This window comes from Desmodus rotundus, chromosome X (assembly GCF_022682495.2).
Source record: "Desmodus rotundus isolate HL8 chromosome X, HLdesRot8A.1, whole genome shotgun sequence".
Classification (NCBI taxonomy): Eukaryota; Metazoa; Chordata; class Mammalia; order Chiroptera; family Phyllostomidae; genus Desmodus; species Desmodus rotundus.
In genome coordinates this window covers 17,449,781-17,464,693 of record NC_071400.1, presented here as the reverse complement: position 1 = coordinate 17,464,693, position 14,913 = coordinate 17,449,781, and the positions used below count along the sequence as shown (strand labels likewise).

Genomic DNA, 14,913 nt, shown 5'->3' with positions numbered 1-14,913 from the left:
GATACATTGAGAAATGTTGTATTTGTAGAGTTTGCCAGTGTGATCAGATTGAAGTTCCCCACTACGATGGTCCTCCTCTCCCAGTATTCTCACCCTTAGGTAATTCTTTCCCCTTTGTGGGCTGGACCTAGAGACTCACTTCTAAAAAACAGATAGCAGAAGTGATAAGTTGTCATTTCTGAGATTCTGTTAGAAAAAGCCTGTGGCTTCTAACTTAGATTGTCCATTCCCTTTCCTTCCCTTCCCTTCCCCTCCTTTTACCTCCCCTTCCTCTCTCTCTCTTTTTTTATCATCATCATCATCATCATCACCATCATCTCTCATATCATGAGGACACTCAGACAACCTATGGGGAGGCCCACAGAGATCCTCTGAGGCTTCCTGCTGAGAGCCCCTCGAGTGAGTATTGAGATGACTGTGGCCATAGCCACAGCTTTACTGTACCTCCTGAGAGACCTTGAGGCACTCGGCTAAGTCATACAGAAAATATGGATAATAAAAGATTGTTGTTTTAGTGTAATTTTTCAGCAGTAGATAACTAATACAGAAGGTCTTGTAATTATATAACCAATATAAATTTATAAGCTGAAATCTGACCAAACTATTTGTGTTGTGCTGAAAAAGTTGTAGAAAATTGCAAGATTGAAAGTCCCTGCTTCTCTCTCTCTTTCTCTCTCCCTGTCTCTCTCCACACTTTCCTCTTTTTCTTTCTTTTTTAAATAAAGATTTAATTAATTTATTTTTAGAAAGAGGAGAAGGGAGGGAGAAAGAAAGGGAGAGAAACATCAATGTGTGGTTACCTCTCACAAGCCTCCCACCAGGAACCTGGCCTGCAACCCAGGCCTGTGCCCTGACTGGGAATTGAACCAGTGACCCTTTGGTCTGCAGGCTGGCCCTCAATCCACTGAGCCACACCAGCCAGCTTTTTCTCTTTCTTTTTGGGAATAAACAATTATGATTACAATTTAAACAGGATATCATCAAGATCAATCATAGTGATTAACACTAATTTGAATTAAAGAAAAGAGAAAAAATTAAAGGATGTTTCTTTGAAAGTTAGCCTTCCCTTTATAATAAACACTTGTCCTTTGATAATGTATTTTGTACATGTGTATGTGTGTATATATGTGTGTGTACAGCACTGTGTTTAGTTTACTGCTTGACCAGGCTTTTCTTATTGGTAGAAGAATGGAAAAATGGAAGGATGGTAATAGTTACATGCATCTTCAAAATGGTCTATTGATTAAAATTAGGGATAAAAGACTTTTGCTGTGAACATTTACATATATACTTTTACATAGTGTTCTAAAAAAAACTTGTTTGCTGTTTTCAGGTTATAGGAATAAGATTTAAGTGTTATTTTGAGTCTCCTTTTAAGGGTGACTCTTTTGATGGCAATAAAGTATTTCTTATTGTTATCACACATATAAGCAACACTATGTGGTAGGCTTTCATAAATCATGTCATCTTAAAATGGAATGAATGTTACTATAATAAAGGAGGAAAATACTCTTTTACAGTGGCATTTCAAAGGTAAATAAATTAGCCAATTCAAAATGCAGTATTTTCTTAAGGCATTTTTATCTTCCCATTTTTAAAAAAGATTTTATTTATTTACTTATTTTAAAATATATTTTATTGATTATGCTATTACAGTTGTCCCACTTCCCCTCTTTTATTCCCCTCTGCCCTGCATACCCCCTCCCACCCACATTTCCCCCGTCAGTTCATGTCCGTGGGTGGTATATATAAGTTCTTTGGCTTCTACATTTCCTATACTATTCTTACCCTCCCCCTGTCTATTTTCTACCTACCATTTATGCTTCTTATTTCCTGTACCTTTTCCCCCATGCCCCCTTCCACTCACCCACTGATAACCTCCCATGTGATCTACATTTCTGTGATTCTGTTCCTGTTCTAGTTGTTTGCTTAGTTTGTTTTTCTTTTTGTGTTTTTTTAGGTTCGGTTGTTAATAGCTGTGGGTTTGTTGTCATTTTACTGTTCATATTTTTTATCTTCTTTTTCTTAGATAAGTCCCTGCATTTCATATAACAAGGGCTTGGTGATGATGAACTTCTTTAACTTGACTTTATTTGAGAAGCACTTTATCTTCCCTTACATTCTAAATGAAAGCTTTGCTGGATACAGTACTCTTGGATGTAGGTCCTTGCCTTTCATGACTTCAAATACTTCTTTCCAGCCCCATCTTGCATGCAAGATTTCTTTGGAGAAATCAGCTGATAGTCTAATGGGAACTCCTTTGTAGGTAACTGTCCCCCTTTCTCTTGCTGCTTTTAAGATGCTCTCCTTATCTTTAATCTTGGGTAAGTAATTATGATGTGCCTTGTTGTGTTCCTCCTTGGATCCAACTTCTTGGGACTCTCTGAGCTTACTGAACTTCCTGAAAGTCGATTTCCTTTGCCAGATTGGGGAAGTTCTCCATCATTTGTGCAAATAAGTTTTCAATTTCTTGCTCTTCCTCCTCTCCTTCTGGGACCCCTATGATTCGGATGTTGGAACCTTTAAAGATGTCCTGGAGGTTCCTAAGCCTCTCCTCATTTTTTTGAATTCTTGTTTCTTCATTCTGTTCTGGTTGAATGTTTATTTCTTCCTTGTGCTCCAAACCATTGATTTGAGTCCCAGTTTCCTTCCCATCACTGCTGGTTCCCTGTACATTTTCCTTTATTTCACTTTTCACAGCCTTCAATTTTTCCTTTATTTTGGGATCATATCCAACCAATTCTGTGAGCATCCAGATTACCAGTGTTTTGAACTGTGCATCTGATAGGTTGGCTATCTTTTCATCGCTTAATTGTATTTTTTCTGGAGCTTTGATCTGTTCTTTCATTTGGGCCATTTTTTCTTTGTCTTGGTGCACCTATTACTTAGGTGTTCACCAGGGCGGGGCAACCCACATCTATACATTGTGACTCTGTATGTAGGGGAGGGGTCTGAGAGGGAACACTGCCGCTTTCTCTGCTCTCTGCTGGTTTTCAGTTACTTCCCCCACTACCCACAATAAAACTGGGCCCTTCTGGTGCTGATTCCCAGGTGGGTGGGTTTGTGTGTGTTCTAGGACTGTGTGGGTCTCTCCAACGAACTCTCCTGTGAGGCTGGGAGGTTCTCCTGCTGCCACCTCAACCTCCACAGGTGTTTTCAGTAAGAGGCTTTGAGGCTTTATTTCCCTGTGCTGGAGCCCTGGGTTGTGCAGTCTATTTTGCTCCCCAGTTGTTCCCACCAGTTCATCTGCACACAAATGTGGGACCACCCAGTCCACAAGCTGCTGCATTGCCCAGTCTGCTAGCCAACCCTTTGCCATGAGTCCTTTTCACTCCGGCTGCCCGTCTCCCCACCTCCTACCAGTCTGGATGAATGTTTCTTCTTTAACTCCTCGGTTGTCAGACTTCCATACAGTTCAATTTTCTGTCAGTTCTGGTTGTGTTTTGTTTTTAAATTTGTTGTTGTCCTTCTTTTGGTTGTGTGAGGAGTCACAATGTGTCTACCTACACCTCCATCTTAGCTAGAAGTCCATTTATTTATTTTTTCAAAATATTTTATTTATTTATTTTTAGAGAGAGGAAGGGAGAAAGAGAGGGAGAGAAACATCAGTGTGTGGTTGCCTCTCATGCACCCCCTATTGGGGACCTGGCCCGTAACCCAGGCATGTGCCCTGACTGGGAATCAAACCAGCGACCCGTTGGTTCACAGGCCGGCACTCAATCCTGAGTCACATCAGCCAGGACACTCATTTTTATCTCTTCCTACACTTCTACTCCTTCCCCCACCTGCTTTCTTCATCTCCTCCCACCTACTTTTAGAGAAATAACGCCCTAAGTGTCCTCCCTCCAACACAGTACACTTCTCTACCCTGTTCCCAGTGTTTATGCTCACAAAGAATGCTATTCTTCCTTTCTCTGCTTAGCCAAATCCTCCCTATCTTCTAGGAGTGGGGTCATCACCTACCTTTAGTGGGAAATATTCCTGGATCTTCCAACCCAACTGGAAGTTTCCATACACTGGGAGGGAGCGTTGAATATAGGGGGAAAGTGGACTTTGGGGCTAGACAAACCTAGATTAGAATCCCAGTGATGTTATTAACTATACAGCCTCAATTTCTCTGAGCTTCAGTTTCTTCATAAAAATGAGTAAATATTTTTATCTTGTAGAGTTGTTGTGACTATTAAATGAGATTATGTATATAATGTGTCTGGCGCATGGTAATGACTATTACTACCATGTAGCTCTTGAGTCTCCTCTGTGCCTGACACATTACACCTCAGGGGTGTCTTTATGATTATTGCCCCTTGCAGTTATGAAATTCACAACTTGCATATGGTACTCCAGGTCTAATATGTTTAGTATTGATTGTTTGCTAAGTTATTTATATGTGTTTTAGTGCTTAATAATCTGTGAGCTTCTGAAGAGAGGATGGGGAAGTGAGGTGCTAGTTCTTGTGTACGACTACCTTTCTAGCCCCATTTTCACCACCATCAACTGTGCCCTCATTGTGTTGGAGTAAGCTACTTGTAGTTTCTCTGATGGTCACAGCCCAGATCCTCATGTCTTTGTATAAGCCCATTCCCTGAGCTGGAATAGGCTCTAGGTCTTCAGGCTTCTTTACTTGTCTCCTCCTGATTAGACTGCATTAGTCTTATTTCCCATTGCATGCTTAGCATTTAACATAATGCCTGGCACATAGGACAAACTCAACAAACATTTGTTAAGTGAATATACTATTTTCAGGGATTATTATCTGGTTTTCCTCAAAAAGGAGCAGAAAAATTTAAACTGAACAACTGTGTTTCTTCAACTACCATGACCACAACAGAGTGAAGGTTTGTGTCCACTTCAAGATTCATGTGTTGAAATCATCACCCTCATGGTATTAGGAGGTAGGTCTTTGGGAGGTGATTAGGTCATGAGGGTGAGGCCCTCATGAATGGGATTAGCACCTTTATAAAAGGGTTTTCAGTGAGCTCTCTAGTTACATTTCCATAACCAGAGAATAGCAGTTTGTAACCCAGAAGATTGGCCTTACCAGAAGAACCTGACCATACTGGTACCCTGATCTAGAATGTCCAACCCCTAAAGCCATGAGAATAAATTTCTGATTTTTATAAACTATTCAGTCTATGGTACTTTGTTATAGCAGCCCAAATGACTAAGATAATGACTGAATTTCTAATGTCTACTCATCTACTGAAACACTTTGTGTGTATATCATCATGTACATTGTGCTAACATTGTCTGTTTCTTAACAGGAGTGTGGTCTTGGGCAAGTTTCTTAATCATTCTGTGCCTTAGGTTCCTTATTTGTAAAATGGATGTAATAAGAGTACTTTTCTCAGGGTTGTACTGAGGATTAAATGAGATGCTGGAATGTTCCCTCTCAGATCATACTAGGGCTGGCTCCTTCCTCACATTCAAGACTCATTTCAAATGACAAGACCTCAGAAGCCTTCCATGACTCTCCAACCCACTTTCCAATTTCTTTAATATCACTCTGTTTTAAGTTCTTCATGACATTTGTTGCTATCAAAATTACTGTTTACTTGTTTACTGGTTGTGTGACCTCAATTTTTCTGAGCCTTAGTTTCTGTTCACTATCATATACTCAGTGCCTAGAGTGGCACTCAGTGCCTCATTGATTCAGCACTCAATGAATATTTGTTGAATAAATTTATTTACCCTTCCCCATCCAAGTCTTTGAAAAAACTAATAGATTGCCAAACTTGGGCGAAAATATTCTAAACACATAAGTTGAGGCACAAAACTCCTTTCAAAATATTATCAGTCTGTGACTAAAGTATAAGATCCAGCCTTTGGCCTCAGGAGCTTACCATCTAGTTAGTGCAATGTGATTTGAATTATTCTTAGAACCATTGGTGGCTTATAAATCACTAATGCAACCTTTGTCTCCAGTGGATAAAAAAGTGATATGGCCATAGATCAAACTAAGACGATATATAGCAAAGAACTACTTTAAATGCTGCAGAGTATACGTGAAATGAAGATACAGGGGGAGGGACCTTAAAAGAGAGTTAAGTTATCCTAGAAAAAAATGACCAGGCGCTGTTTGAAAGGCACTTGGAACAGTAAAAGCTTTATATTTATGTTTATATTTATAAAATAAAAAATACCAAACTGATATTTTTATGCCATCAGAACTTTATTTGTGCTTTTAAAAAAGATATAAAATATATAAAAAAAAAACTGTATTCACAAAGTTAACACGGGCTGTCCTTTCTCAGAAGCCCTCATGAGAGGGTCACAAGGACACGTTTTCCTGATATTAGTAAATATTATATACTAATTTTAGAAGGAGAATCAACAGGAGATCCCAAACTGGGTTCACATGGACTCAAGCAGATCATCTGAGCAAAGAGACCAATCCTCAGAAATATACACAAAGAAAGATGGCTGTGCAGAATGGCCCTCTAGAGCCCCTGCTTGGTGATGTTGGGCCTGCATATGCTCTCTTTCATTGAAGATACAAGATGGATAATCACAGCTGGGCCTTTGTCTGGACTGTGACCATGTGAATGCCTCATAGCCTATCTCACCATCCTGGGTTGTGGTTCCTATCTTGCTGGTTTCTTTCACAGAATAGGGAGTAGTGAGCCATGGGAAGTGCTGGGGGGCAGTGCATGACACTGGGATCATGTATTTAGATGAGGTAGACTTTGAAGCATAGTGTATCTCAGTGGTGTACATAACCATATCTTGAGAGAGAGCCCTGGCCCTGATGTCACATTCTGTAACGCAGTAGGTAAACTTATAGATATATGTCTGAACATGGTTGGCAGGGCAACCCAGACCCAATTGTAACTCATGAAAGTGTACATGTATGTTGCTGTTCAACATGAAGTGGTGTACCGTAACCCTGAGCCAGTCTATAGAGCAGAGTACAGTCATTGGATTTTGTCCAGAACAGGGCAAAAACACAGAGGTGAGGATGACCATCCTTCCTATCAACTTGAAGACTTTCATCCCTGTAGCTGATCATGTAATGACTCTCAGGAAACAGGAAACTGTCTGATGAAGATTTCTAGGGTACACAAAAACACAGAAGGCAAATCATCTTATTTCCTATCAAAGGTTGAAATAGGGCCAATTTTTTAAAACAAAAGGCCATTCCTAAAGCATTAAAAAAAAGTTAAGAGAATAGACCTTACGTGTTTTCACCAAAAAAGGTAAATATGTGATGTGTTGATTAACTTGATGGAAGAATCCTTTCACAATGTATACATATGTCAAATCATCACGTTGTTCCCTTTAAATATCTTACAATTTTATTTGTCAATTATATTTCAATAAAACTGAAGAAAAGGAAAAAGAAAAAGAAAAACATTCTTGTGAAAGAGAACTGAATTTTAACTTCGTTGTTGGAACTCACATTTATGGATGACTACAATAGCTTCTTTAAATGGCTTTACCATGCTGTTTTGGTATAAGCCATATATAGCTCATATGTAGAATGAGAGTCTATACTTATCATGAGTAACATCCTTTTGTTTGTAACCCCAGCAAAAATAAATAAAAATAAATAAAAAAACAGTTTTCATGCTTAACATTAGATAAGGAAACAGAAGATACAGTTTAATTCAAGCTAATAGCACTTCCCTCCTTCAGGGCCTCAGTGCCCTCCCATATGCTGTACTAATGAACTCCTCCCTATTGTTTTCTTTTGGTTGGCAACAAATTTAATTAAATATACGCTTAAGAAGAAATTATGGTTTATTCCTGGCAACCAAACATTGGAATGTTGCTGAGTAGTGGCTCCCTTAAATTGATCAGCTGAAGTCTTCAAAAACTGTAGCAGTAGCATCATAAGTCATTATGACCAATAGATTCCTTGGTATATCAATTGGGATACCTTGTAAAATAGTGAAATTGCAGAAACAAAAATAGGGCTTTTTAATTTTATATTTTGATCCATATTATACATGAAAACTACTTAAATGTCCTGTATTAAAGAAAGACGGTCTTGGGTTTGTATTTTATACATTGATTGACAAGGTATTTTTTAAAATATCCTTTTGGCTATGGTTGGCACCTCATTGAGTCACATGCTTTGCTTTACATTCTTGTTTAATTTCTCTAGCTTTTCATTTCTTTTTTTTTTAAATAGGAAGCTCTATGGCCACTTCCTATTCCTATTGTCTTTTATTTCCTAAAGAGTGACAAGCAGAGCAGTGGGGAGGAAAATGAGTAATGCTAAGAACAAGTGTCTAAAAGACATCAGAAGGAGGTGACGAATGAAGAAGGAAGGAAGAGGAAAACATCAAATATTGTCCAATTTAGCTTTCATTTTAAAAGGGAAAATGACATAAATCAAATAGAAAAGGGTCTAAAATTTCAAAGATATTGTGTGTGTAGGGTTTTACTTTTGTTCCCTGCTGAGCTAAGTAACCCCCACATAAATGAATTCATTCCTTGACTAACACTTATTGAGTGACTACTATGTGCATAGCACTATGCTGAGAAGCTTCCCAAGGCATTTTTTCTTCTCCCTTTCCCCAGTTGCAAATAAGCAGCTCTTGCTCTTCATTTGATATTGATGAATTTGCTGCATTCTTTAATGGAAACCATGTCATGAGAGCCCACTAGAAAAGTGCACTGGCCTACACAAAATGCTTTGTTTCTAAGTAAGGCACTTGATCTTATTGGTACAGATTGGTCTCACTATCTCTCACTCTCATTAATACCCCCTCATTCTCTCTGAGGTGTTGGGGCATAAAGAGGAGTGTAAGGGTTCTACCAGGCTCCTTGCTTTCATTTTTGTTCATTCTGAAATGTCTGAGACTGCTCTTTTGTTTTACACAAAGCAAAACCAGAAGCAGTAACACACAAAAAACCTGAGCCTGTTACCTCTCCAAAAAATTAAACAAACAAGATAAAACAACAAAAACAAACCAAGTAAATTCTAATGACAGCTGGTCCTTGATGATGACTTAACAGTTAAATAAACAAAACACATGCCCCAGAATGATGCATGATATTTGCTGCGGTTTCTTTTGGAAGCTGAGACAATCACTTCATCACTACTGAACTATTATCTTGGTCTAAAGAAGATCACCTTATCCTGAGCATGCTTTAGGAGTGGCTTTCTCTTCCTCCCTCTCCTTCCTTCCTTCTGTCCTTAAAATCATCTCACATCTTGGGCCTATTTGCCTTGAACAAAAATCTCCCCTTTAAGTAGTTACTGCAATAAGCCAGGGAAACAATCCTTCCATTCCATTTTCTTTGTTCAAACCCAAAAACTGAGATCCAATTTTAAGGCTGTGTTTTTGGCCAGGAAGTTACACCATCCATTTTCTCTCCTTCCCTCAAGCATCTTTCCTATCCTCCTCCCTCCTCTTCCCTCTCATGGATAATCCAAACAGTTATAAAAAGCCCAGATTCTCTGAGAAAGAAGACAGTTGTCCCCCAGACAATAATTTTAGACTGCTTCATTAATGAACCTGCTAATACTTAGCTCAATGCCACACTTGGGGAACTGCTCCCTTTTGCTGAGTACAGGTCATCAAATCTGGGCAGCCTCCATTCCCTTCAGCCTGCAATTACCAAGGAAGGGTACAGTGTGTGTGTGTGTGTGTGTGTGTGTGTGTGTGTTGGAGGATGGTTATTAGTCATTCACAATGCAGTAAGAATTCAAGAAGCTGGGTTTTCTAACTTCTATAGGAAAATGGGCTGACAGAATGGGGTGTTGGACAGAGGAGAGAGAGGCTGATCTCTGAATACTGGGGGGAGAGAAAAAAGAAGGCTGAGGGCTAGATAGGGAAAGGGGTTCCTAAAAGAGCAGGTTTTGGGGGTTGCCAAAATGAAGGTAGTTTTAGTCATAATTGGGGCTGTTCATACATAACATCCTAAGAACTGTGGAGAGAATCCTATTTCAAGTTTCCAGAAATCTTCAGAGCTATGGGGAGTTGAGGACTGGGGAAGAAATAAATGCACAGGAAGGAATGCTCACCTTGGGACTACTGTCCAGCTTCTGGAGGAGGCGACTGGGCTGTCAGAAAGCAGGTCTCAGAATTTGCATTACCATAGCCCTATTTTGACTTGATTGAAAATTATCCCTGTGACATTCCAGAAGCAACGAACTTAGATACATTTGTATAACCAACTAGGGCTCAGCTATTGGTACATACCATCCTGAACTGAGCTATAGAGAGGCCAGCATTACCAAAGCTGCTAATGACACCTGGATGCAAAATGTTTGCTTTCCTAGCAGCTACAGAGTACAGTAGCTTTCTGTTTTTTCTAAATGTAGTTTATGCATATACATTTTCCATTAGTTCCTTTAACAGAGCTTTCCTCCTTCCCTCCCTCTCCCCCCCAAAAAACCTTAATAAGCCTAATTCTTAATAAATACTTTACTTTTTTTTTTAACAAATCATGAAACATTTTATGCTGGGAATATGAAATTTATTTCCTTTTTTTCAGTAGACAAAGGGAAAGATGTTTTATTTTTATTTGTCATCAGGGAAATACAAATTAAACCACAGGGTGATACCACTGATTACTCATTGGAATGCCTGAAATTAAAAAAGGAGGACTATATCAACTTTGTGGGAATGTAGAATTGGAATCCTCACATGTTATAGATGACCGTGTTGGAAAATGTATAAGGTCTGCCCAGAAAAAGTCCAGCCATTGTTAATAAAACAAGAACAGTTTGCACGATATTGATGTAACCTGGCAGCCAAGGACAGTGGACTGGAATGCACATGTGTGAACAATGATGACTTCACTGTATTGGTCAGTAGTGGCAGTAGACGCCATTGAGTGAGCATGTGTACTGTGTGGCCATCACATTTAAAATGACTGAGCAAGTAGAGCAATGAATCTGCATCAAATTTTGCGTTAAGCTTGAACATTCCTCCACGGAAACTATTCAAGTGATTCAGAAGGCTACAGCTACGGGCAACTGGTGATTGGCAGCTTCATCAGGACAATGTACCCACTCATGTATCACATCTTGTGCAGAGTATTTTGGCAAAACATCGAACCACCCAGGTGATTCAGTCCCCTTACAGCCCAGATTTGGTGCCCTTCGACTTCTGGCTTTTCCCCAAACTAAAAATCACCTTTGGAAGGGGAGAGATTTCAGACCATAGATGAGATTCAGGAAAATACAATGCAGCAGCTGACAGCAATTGGGAGAACTGTGTGCGGTCCCAAGGTGCCTACTTTGAAGGGGACTGAGATGTCATTGTCCTATGTACAATGTGTCTTGTATTTTGTATCTTCTTCAATAAATGTCTCTATTTTTCACATTTCATGGCTGGATACCTCCTGGACAGGCTTTGTATATATACCCAATAGAAAAGCACATATGTATAAAACAAAATATTTGTACAAATTGTTCATAACAATATTATTTCTAGTAACTCAACACTGGAAACTGTACACGTGCCCCAAAGCAGTAGAATGGAGAGATAAATTGTCACATATTAAAAAATGAAATAGAAGACCACAGCAATAAGAATGAATGCATCACTATTACATGCAACAATATGGAGAAATCTGAAAAATATGATGTTGAGTGAAAGGATCCAGACACAAAATAATGCATAATGTAAAGGTTCATATTCATAAAGTTCAAAAACAGGCAATGCTAATTTGTTATTTTATAAGTAATGGTAGATATTTGGGGGAGTGTAAACTCTGTTTTTTAATGTCTTACAGAAAAGAGATTGGATATTGGTTTAAACACAGAGCATTTTTCATCTCAGGAAGAAAAGAAAAACTCTTTTAAAAGAGATAAAAGCTGCAGTCTAAATTTGTTTTGTGATGTTGGTGAGTGAACTGAGAAGTGTAACACAAATCTCCTTGAAAGCAGACAGGATTTTTGCCTCCTCATCTCCTCTGATGTCGTCAGAGACATATGAATTCCTCACATGGGGAATGGGGAGGAGAATTAGCTAAACATTTCCACATCTGGTTTTGGAACAGTTTGGAAAAAGAACTCACTCCATAGGTTCCTGGAAGCTTTTGGGGTCGACAGTTATTTATTTTTAAAATTCAGTGTACTCATGACAGCATAGTTAGCATTTGTATATTGTTTTCCCAGAATCTTGTTGTCAAAACAAAAGGAAACAGGGGAAAAGGAAAGTCCAAGGCAGCATGCAATTATCTCAGGGAAATATAACTGTCAGGGTTTTGATTTGCAGCAAAGTTTGTTTGCTCTCTTGCAGCTGATTTGAAGAAAAATGAATCTGAGTTGGAATAAAGATTCTTTTACAAAACAAAACCAGAGAAAAGAATCTTAACACTTTGTGAACTTATTCGTTTGGAAATTCAAATAGTCACATTCTGACTTTGCCCTACCAACTATTTCAAGGTTTGTAAGTCTTTTTAAATTTAATTTCTTTTTCAAGCCCAATTTTAAAGAATTAGTCGGTTCACTGCTCTCAAAGAAAGTGAGGATTGTGATTATACTAATGATGTCAAAGTTATATTAAAGTGAGTCAAAAAATGAAATAACTGCCTTTGTAGAATTTATATTAATTCTAAAGAATCTGGATCTGGTTCAGTTTTCTAGCCTTGTGAAGCACAGTGTGAAAAGTAACTGCACATTATTCATCATTTTGTGTGGAAGAAGAATTATGAACTGCTAATGTTTAACAATATCCATTTTCTCAACAGAGTAAAACACTTTGACTCAACCTAGAAAAGACTTCATTGAAATTAAATGAAAAGTAGTCATTAAAAATATTTGTCTGATTCTAAAACTAACTGTAGAAAAATTGGGAGCTCTAAAAAATGAATACTTTGCAAACTCAAAATAACCATTGTTAATTTTTTTTTTTTGGTTTACACACTTCCATTTTTTGGGGGAGGGGGGGACATATATATATTCCAAAGTGATTTCTGGGAAAAAAAGCCAAGGCTTTCTTGAAAGCTGTTTTTAATATTTGACATTGAATTTGAAAGCAATCAAAGCATTATTCTTGTTTGGGCCATCTGGTTTTGTTCTTATAATCTGTTAAGCTATCAAGCATAGTTTAAATGTCATGGTTCATCTCATGCACAAATAAAGGTTGCAAAATAAATAAGAGTCCAAGCTTCTTGTAAGAGAGAGAAGTTTTCGTTGGATCACAAATTTGGTTTACTAAAAGGTAAGTAGTTTGATGTGAAATAAAACCATAATAAGGTTCCACAACAAGGGTAAATCATACCCTGACTGAAAATAAGTATTTCTAAATAAATACAGAAAGCTGGACTTAAGTGGAATTTGCAAATATCAGGTCATGGGAACTCCTTCCTTTTTGTGCAGAGAAGCTGAGTTAGTTTAATTTTAAAGTTGAACAAGGGGATGCTTTTCACAATTTCCATAAAATGTAAGAAAAATCCCAAATGCATGTCACTAGTTCAGTTTATATTTTAATTTAATAACTTATTTGAATTTGATTTTTCAGAAAACCACACCCTTTTCCACAAAACCCCATAGAACCTCCCCATTTTAAAAGATAAGGTAAATTTGTGTCTGAACCAAGCTCCCAACTCCACAGCAGCTCAGCTGCATTTTTAACCCATTAGGAGTCTCTGGAGTTCTTCCCATACTAGTTAAAGGCCTGTTTGCCAGAGAGCATTTCTGGGTGTTACCATCAGAATGCAGAAGGATGAATCAGACACTCCTACAAGGGCTTCGCCACTTCTTTGATATACCTGTTTAAATAAATGAGGGCTCTAGATAGCTTCCAAAAAAAGGTCAGGCACATTCTTCCCTCCCTTTCAAAGCTGGGATTTTTGCACCCTGTACAGTGTGGCTCAGTGGGTTGGGCATCCTCCTGCAAACTGAAAGGTCATGAGTTGGATTCCTGGTCAGGGCACATGCCTGGTTTGCAGGTTTGGTCCTCAGTCGGGGCACATACCAAAAGGCAACCAATCAATGTTTCTCCCTCACATTGGTGTTTCTCTCCCTTTCTTTCTTCTTTCCTTCTCCTCTCTCTAAAATCAATAAACATGTCCTTGGGTGAGGATAAAAAAAACTAGGATTTTTGGGCACAGGTTTTCTTAAAACAAGGTGTACATATATAGTTCCAGCTGAAGGATGGCTTAAGTCCAAATCAAACCACAGTTGACGCTTCAGGCTGTTTGGCTGATTTTTAACTAACTTGAGCAATATACATCTTTCCCCAACCCAAAACTACCTTATGTATGCCTCACGCAGAATGTGGCCATTTGCTGTATGTACACCCTAAAGGGGCCATTCACCATCTATAGGCTTGTGAGAGGGAGAAAAGTTTTAGAAAAGGTCCTTTTTGTAGGAAGGCAGCATATTGGAGTAGGTAAAGTTGCATTGTTCTGTGGCCAGGACATTGTAGGGAGAGTGAATGACACACACACACACATACACACAGACACTAAGGAGAAAGGAAAGCCCAAATCTGTTTCCTACTGTTCTGATCCCTACTATTTTTTCCCCATTCTTTTATCCTTGGACTGTAAATTCCTAAGGAAATACCTCTTGGAGTACTAGAATATCTGGCACATAGTAACTACTCAGTAAATATTTGTTGAATAAAAGAATAAAGGAATCAATGTCTCTGGTTATACACATGTACAAGATCAAGGGGGAGGGTGGAGGTGGGGGAGGGAGGTGGGTTCAGCTGGGGTGGGGTGGAGGGATGGGGAGAAAAGGCATACAACTGTAATTGAATAACAATAAAATTTTTTAAAAAGAAAGAATAAAGGAATCAATGAATGACTAGCAGAAATCACCACTTGCCCCTGTGCCTCCTTGTCCAGCCCCTAAGGGCCTGAATCTGGTTACTGGCTAATCCTCTCCCCCATTCCTTCCCCAAAATCCCAGTTGAAGACCTGGGGTAGCAGTAAAGTCTTTCTTGGTAGAGAGTTCAGGACCCTTGTTAGGGTGTCAGCAAGCCTACTTGCCCACCTGCGTGC

At 38.8% G+C, this 14,913-nt stretch overlaps 1 protein-coding gene across 1 annotated transcript; it reads right to left on the bottom strand.

Annotated features, from left to right (window-relative positions):
* Positions 1-6,351: 6,351 nt before the first annotated feature.
* PLAC1 (placenta enriched 1) lies at positions 6,352-6,990 on the bottom strand. The gene has a single exon (XM_024566763.1). It carries the CDS (start codon positions 6,988-6,990, stop codon positions 6,352-6,354), a length of 639 nt encoding a protein of 212 aa, XP_024422531.1.
* Between the last annotated feature and the right edge of the window lie 7,923 nt (positions 6,991-14,913).